The following is a 9,492-nucleotide window of genomic DNA, read 5'->3' on the forward strand; positions in this document are numbered from 1 at the left end:
CGATTTACAGACAAACACTGTAAATTTCTCTAAGAAAATAAAAGTATTTGCATTATATTTCTCTCAACATTCGTCTTTACTAAAGACATTTCACAGTTCATCAGATTTCGCTTACGACTTAGCGAGTGCCTAGCCTAAAAGTTTCAATATAAAACTATATTTCACAAAAATAGAAAGATGTAGATTCGACGTAATTGTTTTCTTCTCTAAAAAATCAATATTCAAGTTACTGAGCACATTATTTTTTTATGTTTTGTAATAGGATTCCATAAAACTCACAATTTGGTTAAGAACAAAAATTTCACATCACCTGTGGGTAAGGGTTACAGGCTGCTAGACCTAATTGTTTCACGACAGATGCACTCTAGGATATAGTATTGAAAGTTGCCAGGTGGTGATTACAAAGCCAACGGAACTTTTTTTGTAAGCTTTTCAAAAACAAAATGGAAAACTACTATATAATAAATGTGAAAAAATGTACATTTTTAATTAAAATGTAGAGAAGTAAATAGGTGCCATGATTTCCATTTTATGAGCTCAACACAGAATATGAGAGAAAAAGAAATCATACGTAATTTTTTAGACTATTTGACTCACAGGACCTATTAGGCATTTATGAAATAGAAAAGTAAACTTGTGAAAATTATTAACACGTTCCAGTAAATAACAGTATATTTCAGGAAGAAGAAATTTCAAGCCTGTTTCCCAAGATCCTTCCTCTAGTTTAAAAGGTACAATAACTAATAAACAAACAGTAAATAAAAGTTTCTTGGTCAGAAAAAATAAAATTTATACAGTCCTTATTAATGTTGGCGCCAAATGTTAGTGAAAGTGAGCACATATAATAAAACACTATGTTTTTTTTAAATTTGAAAGAAAATTGGGACTGAAACTTAAGCATGCATTAAATTGAAAGAAAACGTTTTCGATTTTATTTTAACTCCAATAAGTCTAAATTAAATTCATAATATATGAAGTAATAAAAAGGTTCTTTTTGTCGGAATAAAGCCTGAAACTCTAAACAGTTCTGAGAAAGGAGATATTTTTATACCATTCAATTTGTAAACTACCACTGAGTTTCTGACTATTACACAGACCCCATTGTGTTAAGTTCTGCCATTATCAGCCAGTGTCTGGGTGGTTCTTGTACACATTCCATCTTCATGCTTAACCAACAAGGACATTCGAGAAAAGGTTTTGTTACACGTTTTGCATCTGTATTTTTTAACATCCGAATGTGTTTGGAGGTGAGCTCTGAGATTCGACCGATCAGCAAAAGCTCTACTACAGTGTGGACAAGAAAAAGGTTTCTCCCCAGTGTGGGTCCTAATGTGACCTTGGAGAAGCCATGGCCGGGAGAAGGCTTTTCCACATATTGTACACTTACAAGGGAGAGTGTGAGTCCGGATGTGCATCTTAAGAGCTCCCAGAGAGACGTACATCTTGTCACAGTGCTTACAGCTGAATGACTTTTTCTTTGAGATGATGCAGTAGAACTGTTGATGTTTTGATAGGCCACTGTAAGTGGAGTAATTCTTGTTACAGTCCGAACACTGATATCGAAATTTCTCTGAAAGCTTTTGGCAGTTGTCTGCACTATTCTCGTGACCAGAGGCACCATCAGAGTTTCCGAGAGGCGAGTGTGATGGGATCGAGGCTTTATTCACGTTGTGTACACAGTTGTATAACTTTGGTTGTCGATCGGTGTTTAAATGAACGTCCAAAGATTTAGATAGGTGGAAAGACATTTGATTAAAATAGGTGTTTGGAGATACTTTATCACATGACAAAGGGTACGAAAAAGTCAACTGTTCTGGCCAAATGCGAGAAATAGTATGATGATTAGCTTCTGACAACAACGAGGTTTGTACGTTGGGCTGAGGAGAAGGGAAAGTAGAAGGGAAATAAGGAGGAATATGCCGATGGTCAGTATAGCTGAAGTATTGAAAAGAACATTCAGGTGAGGTTAGTTTAGAACGCGGTTTTACCGCTAATGGAATATACTCCCATGACTGATAGCTCATAGAAGGATGAGGTTTGTGCGGGTGAATTCGTCGTTGTGTATCACGAGATGAATTGTGATGAAGAGATTGCGAGTCTGATTTGATGCTGAGATCGAATGGCACATTGTTTTCTGAAAGAAACCATATACGTTTTTATTTTAAAAAATAGTATATATGTATTTATTTCTTATGAATTATAATCAAAATAACGGAAAAATGCTTTACTGGTGTCACATTATATTGGTTATGCTACCCGAATTCGTAAAAGGTATTTTGAAATAAATACGTGATACTATAATCCGTATCGAAAAACAGAACATCAACTACAACAACACTGTTAAAACAAGATATCTAATTCCACAAACTATTAAGATGTAAGCATTTTATAACAATGCATTGAACCAGAAACCATTAAAATATAAAAACCTTTAAACAAAACATTCAACCACATACCATTAAGATATAAACAAGTTATAACAAGGTATTGCCATACCACAATTGTTATTTCCAAACAAAACATAATAAACAAAACATACCCTAGAGATTGTAGGGTATTGTAGGAAAAATTCACGTTCACTGTTATCTCAGTGTTTAACGCCGTTAAACTGGTCATTGTTTTCAAGTAATTCGCATTTCAATTGTAACGTTGTAATGAGCTACATATTTGTAAGACTTTCAGCTTTTAGTTTATATAAATATGGATTTACTCATACTCAGTTCGTTTAAGTTCAGCAAAATCTGAACAAAATGTACAAGTACAAAGAAACATTAAGATAAACTTTCAAAACTCAACCAAAATCAGAAAAAAATACACAGTTTATGAATTAACGTAAGGAAAGAACAGAAAACACGTGCGATGATGTATGATTCTATAGTTTTAGTTTTGTTACTTTAAGAGATAAGAGAATCAACTACCTGGTGAGAAAAGATGTAAAGGGAACAAACAGCCTTCTGTCTTCATTTCTTCTTCTGATCTTTTTGTTTCTAAAAATCCACGTAAAAACTGGTTCTTTTTAATAAGAAAGGATTTCGGCATCGTTCTCTTATAGAATTCGTGTTATAACACTTCACTGAACTATTTATAATACTAATTTTTTGTACTTTGTTCTTCACAGATATGACTTTATGCATCATAGTACAAGAACAGTTGTTGGCATGTTTTTGTCACTTCTGGTTTCTTGTTTTTAAGTTGGTACAAGTGTTCTTCTTCAGTTTTCTTTGAACTACGTGACACAAATGAGGTTTGCTTTCAACGTTCCGACACCACTCATCTCTTTGCATGCCCGCAGGTGTATACTATCGCAACCAGTAGTTTGCTGGATCTTTCCATTATTGACATTCACTATCCAATCAACACTCGTGGAACACAAATGACTGAGTTCCATCATCTGTTCCGAAAGTGTGCAGCACAACGATCGGAAACAGGTGGACGAGAAACGTGTAACACGAATTCGCGAGCAACGGCATGCTTATTTTAACACCCTACCCCTCTTCTCCACCTTTCCAGTATGTTTATCAGATTATGTTTAAAGCTTAAAGGGGCCTCAGTGAAAGACTAAAAAAAAATCGGATATAGTTTTTAATTCTAGCTGTACGTTTTTCATTTTCTCCGTTGTGTCCAAGAAAATAAAAATACAAGAAAAAATATAAAAAAACATTTTATAGTCTTTTGATATTAAATGAAAGCAAATTTATCAAAGTATATCGAATTTGCTCATATTAACTCCAGAGGTCGCATATTTATTTTGCTTGTGTTTGTATTCTTACGTAATAGCAAGAGTTATGTTAAAAAAGTCTGTAGTTGTTTCATGGTGAAACAAATATATATATATAAAATATTATAACGTCTTCATTGATTTTTGATCCACCTATTTTATTTAAGATGTAAACACAGAGTCTTATTTACTAAATGTGATGGACTGTGCTTTGTTTAGAATTACGAAGAAACATTGAAACCCCAAAAAATTATGATTACAAAGTTTCAGACCTACAACAAAACACCCATTGTGTATACTGTATTGTGCAAAAGTGTTAGAACAAAGTAAAAAATTATAGTTCAGGCTACTTTCAAAGAACAATGAAAGATAAATTACAGATGAAAAATCAACATTTCATTAATCTTAACATTCAATATAACATAAATTCAGCAGATGTGCTTGAGTTCAGCAAACAGTTGATGCTTTATGTGTCTCTCTTTTACTTTAATAACTGCAGACAGTCTTTCAGGTATTGTTACAGCATATTTAATGAAATAATTTTTGAGAGTTTACTCCAAATGTCTCTCATACACTTCCATAAAGTTTCTTTGGAAGTAACCTTTGATTTATCAAGTTTGTTTATCTATGAAGTCCCAGATCTGCTCAAATGCGTTGAGATCGGGCTCTGTGGGGGCCAACGCACCATTTGAATGACTTCAGCAGCTTCTTTCTTTGCTAAGTAGTTTCTGCATAGGTTGGATGATGTTTGGGATCATTATCTTCATAGTAGTAGAATTCTTTACCAATAATATACAAACAACTGGGTTTAACATGACTGATCAGTATCCAATGGTATTTGTGCTGATCCTTTATTCTATATACTTTGCAAAATATCTCTTATCGCCTCATCAGAAAAAACACCCTATATTATGAATCAAATATTTCAGACTTGGATTTATCCATCCACAACACCTTTTTATAACCATCAATAGTCCAGTTCTGTACTTTTTAGCAAATATTAGCCTAGTTACAACATTTGAAAATCAAATGAAAAGTTTCCAAACTGCTGCACGACCAAATATTACAGTCTCGTTGAATCTTTTTGATATTACAAAATATGGTCACTTTTCTGTTATTTGGTACATGGTCATTTATCTCATGCTTGAAATCAGTAGCAGATTTCCCGGAGGCTACATAAACGAAGACACTTAACATCAGTATAAGTAAGTTTAGTTGTTTTGCTTCTTCCTTTCCTATTTTCATATTTATCTGTCTTGGTCTCACGATCTAGAGTATACTTGACAGTGTTTGAGAAGTGTTTCAAGTCTGTAGTTATTTATCGAGAAGTCCAACCACCATCACGTGAAGCTTTTATGTGATCTCTCTGTTCTACTGATTTGCGCTTTTTGGGCCATTGCATGACAACAAAACTTAATATATAATATTAAACACTGTTTTTATCAAAGTGTATTTGCTAAATTTATTTCCTTTAGCATATACTGGTACCATATGCTAGCTTCTTTCTGTATAATGAAAATACTACATGGGGAACCACGGTAGCTTTTTCAGAACCTAAATTTGATCAGTATGTCCATTCAAGTAGAACCCTCATGACATGTCCTTGGTACAAGTGTATGGGAATTCTAAAGACTGATAAGTATTCTCACCCAGACTTAGTCAGTTGTGAAGAGGAATCAGTGAAGTATTACCATAGTGTTAAAATTTACATTCTGTAACGGTATTGAAGAAGTAGCTCCAAAAAATAGAAAGAATGAGAAAATATTCTTATGTCCTAACTCTTTCGCACACTGCTGTTTAATAGTCATTTAAAATAGTAGTTGAGTTGAAGACGTAACTGGTTGCTTTAAAAGACCATTATAATTACATTATAATGTAATCATATGCCGAATATCATTTAATGTTAGTGCTTTAATTTTGGTACTATAATTGTAAAATATAAAAGTATTATAGGTTTATTAACCCACTAAACAATTCTCCGTGACTCGCAAAATTGGGTATTAATAGCAAATGAATTAGAACTTTCGTAAGCTTGAAAACCACTCTCTAGAAACGTGCATTGGACATACTGAATTAATCACTTATACGTGTTATTTGTCATAAACGTTCGAGTCTCAGGTATATAATTTGCGATATGAAGTAACGTCATATCTTAGATCTCATGTGACTGTTAAACGGGCCTTTAAGTAAATCAATAATTACACTTCAAAGATGAGAAAAAAAGCCATTTTGGTGCAACTTAAAAACTACTCAAAAACATTAAATGGGCTTTGGACTTCTTAAACATACTGTTTTTGAACCAAATAACTAACAGAACTGAAACAAGCATACATAATAATAGTGACACCTATTCACTGAATGCAGTTAAGGGATCGTTTTCATTGATAATATTCAAAATCCATGGAACATAAGCAGTTTCAAATTTAAAATAGCTATGGTTAGGGTCTGACTAAATTAAGGCATGAGAAAGAGTCACGTCTGATTAAAAAACACACAAAGAGAACTCAGTAAAGAGTAAAGTCCTCCTGTTATTCATACAGTCTACATATGCGAGACGATCTTCCGAATAATCAACAAACGGCGTTATTTTAGGGATCTTGTGTTCTTCTCAATTCAATGTCATAATGTGAATCTCGTTGACTTTGTACGATAAGTTAATGTGTTTAATAACGCACAAGGTATTTAAGGATATTCTAAAACTGATCTGCGCGGAATTTCGATATTTTTTCGTTTTTTGTTGCTGGTAATAAGATGTCGTGTATTATTTTACGTAAGGACAAAATAAAATCTAATTACACGCCTATGATAGTACAACAAAGTTTAATACTATGTCAATATATGTTGTCCAACTGTAAGACAACAATGCTGAAAGATAGCAAGATCTATATCCATGAAACACTGACTCCTTAGTAAAAGATGCTGCTATAATTTCTGGCAATCTCGACAAAACTCCAAAGGACTTATATAATGCTAAAGACAATTTTTCTGACCAAGTGTGTGGGTAACATACACTCTGTTTTAAAGGTTTATTTTGAACAGAGAACTGGTCAGTCTTAATTTATTTGATGAACAGATATTGGGTATTATTGCGTATAGAACCTCAAAATGCCTTGAACAGGTTTGTTGTCTGATAATGTTTCCACAAGTTTAGTGCTGTTGATTATATACATTCATTTAAACACATAGTAAAATTAGTCTATTATACAAACTAGAAGACTGTAATTGGCCGATTTTATCTCGCAGCCATCACAAAATACCACGTGAGACTGAGTGAATTAAACGTTTACAATTTCAACCGACCAACAATTCAGATATCAATAGAAACAAAGTTCAAAGGTCAGTCATAATACATCAAAGATATAATTATATATATATTGCTCTCATTAAAGCACAAAAAAACTCGAAAGAATGATGCAATGGAACAATAACATTCAGAATTTGTTTTAGGACAGATGAGCTGCGCTTTACTCTGAAAGACAGTTTGACTGTACGTTTATTTGGGGAAAATATGGAATTAAATGAAACCCTACTTTTATACAAGCATGTGATGCATATAGAGATGGTGAAAGTACTGTGCGTGGCTCAGTGTTAGTGCGCCGGACATTTAATCAGCTGAACCAACATTTTTTGTTCCGTTACAACCAAAAAGAAAAACTGCAATCTGAACTTTGGGATCGGGGTCGCTTTATAAGGTATAAAGGTGACCATCACATACACTGTTCTCTCAAACAAGAGTGGCTTAAGGGATAGAAGTGGGTGTTCTTGGTATTTGCCTTCCCTGTGTTCTATCAGTTTAAAGTGGAAAGCGATAAGCGAAAATAGCCTTTACGTAGTTTGACGTAGTTGGCATTCAAAAACAAAGAAACGTAAGTATGACGTAGACATGAGTACGCATTTTTGATATAGCATCAATAAAGTCACACATTGTAAGTGCCACATCTTATCATTCATTTTCCCGCCATGTATTAAGCAAGCAGTCCTGATTTCAGCCTATCTCGTGGCATTGCTCACATCCACTGTTCTAAACTAGTCAACATACTTTTTTAAAAAAATAGTGTAATAGACTGAAGGAAGTGTCTTACATTCTCATTGGACTTCTTTCCCATTTATCATATGTGGTTCACGTGATTCCAAATGTTAAAGATAATTAAAAATACCTCTTACAGAGGACCTTGCAATACTTTGATTAGAAGCTCGCAATATTAGTGTCATGTCCTTGATAGTCCTTGTGAATATACTATAAGTGAAATTTCATAAAATAAACTATAAAGATGTAAAAACACCTTTATCAAACATTGTTTGAACTGCATTTCGTTTGGATTTTTTAGATTATACAGCGGATAATTAGGTGCTTAACATGTATGAAAATATACTGAAGGGTGACTGACTCTATTTTATATTTTGGCTTGTCATACCTAAAATACAAATTATAATTAATACTTTATGAAGAACCAAGGAGACCAATGTATATGAAGATTATTCGAAAAGTTTGTAGCCCGTCCTAAATAAGAAAGGAATATATGATTTGCTTTTTGATAAATATTAAGTCTGAGTTTTCATATGAGTAAGCAACAGGTAACATGTATCTTTAAAAGTTTATTTTGGGTGTTGAATGTTTCATGATTTTTTGAAAATGAAGTACAAAGCTACACAATGGGCTAGCTGTACTCTGCCCACAACGGATATGGAAACCCGGTTTGTAGCTGCGTAAATCCGCAGACATTTCGCTGTGCCATTGGTGGGGGTGGGTGTTTTTGAAGGTAAGAAATGAGAAGTAGTAAACGTCATGTGGAAAATCGAACGTTATGCTATGATCAAATATTTGTTGACAAGAAAATAACACCTCAAGAAATTCATCAGAATATAAAAACAATTTGACAGCGTAAAATGTTGTGTTGAGTTTAAGCGCAGTAAACAATCATGTAAAGATTATTCAAGGTCAGCTTGGCCATCGAAATCTACTACAACAGAAATTGTAGATAAAGTTCATGATTTGGTTGTACACGATAGAAGAAGTACCAGAAGGAAGTTAACGGAGAAATTTGGAATCGGTAAACGTACTTTACAAGCATTTTCACTGACAGTTTGGCCATTAGTAAGGTTTGTGTCAAATGGGTTTCAAAAATGTTGTCACGTGAGCAGAAACGGATCTGAGTTATGGAAAGAAAGTTAACACTTACTTTAAATGTTTCAATAAATTCGTAACTACAGAGGAAGTGTGGGTTTATCACTTCGACTCAGGGACAAAAATGGAAAGTTTCAGCGTAAACACCAAGTTAACTCACCCCAAAAATGTTCAAGTCACAACCCTCTGCTGGGAAAGACAAGCCATCAATCTCCGTTAAAGGAGATTACTATACATCCTTAGTCAACAATTTGCATCAATTAATAAAAAAAACACAAAAAACAGAAGCGGTAATACGGCAACACCTGAATATTTTTAGAGTAAATTAATCTATGAGACCTTGGGCGTGGTCAAGTACATCGATCGAAAGGATTTGGCTTCTTGAGTCCAAAACTGTAATTAGATCTCAAATGGGACACGATATGATGGAGCTATGAACTATACTGAAAACCTTATTGCCGTTCTATGTACCATTCGCTGTGCTGTAGCTAAAACAGGAAGGGTAGCGATCCATAAAAGGTATTTTCTTCCATCAGGATACTCATAACTCGCATGCTGTTTTGAACGCTATTTATTATGTTGGCTTTGAATTACCTAACCATCATCATATTTACTCACGAGCTATAGCTCTAAATGACTTTTTATCTTC

At 33.8% G+C, this 9,492-nt stretch overlaps 1 protein-coding gene across 1 annotated transcript; it reads right to left on the reverse strand.

Moving 5' to 3' along the window:
- Positions 1 to 981: 981 nt before the first annotated feature.
- On the reverse strand, positions 982 to 2,203 carry LOC143249293 (uncharacterized). The gene has a single exon (XM_076498913.1). It carries the CDS (start codon positions 2,022 to 2,024, stop codon positions 1,107 to 1,109), a length of 918 nt encoding a protein of 305 aa, XP_076355028.1. The 5' UTR covers positions 2,025 to 2,203; the 3' UTR covers positions 982 to 1,106.
- Between the last annotated feature and the right edge of the window lie 7,289 nt (positions 2,204 to 9,492).

The sequence above is a fragment of the Tachypleus tridentatus genome, chromosome 1, assembly GCF_004210375.1.
Source record: "Tachypleus tridentatus isolate NWPU-2018 chromosome 1, ASM421037v1, whole genome shotgun sequence".
In the NCBI taxonomy this organism is placed as follows: domain Eukaryota; kingdom Metazoa; phylum Arthropoda; class Merostomata; order Xiphosura; family Limulidae; genus Tachypleus; species Tachypleus tridentatus.

Excerpts from the sequence above, each read along its gene's own strand:
- LOC143249293 (XM_076498913.1), bottom strand. The coding sequence starts at position 2,024 with ATGAGCTATCAGTCATGGGAGTATATTCCATTAGCGGTAAAACCGCGT.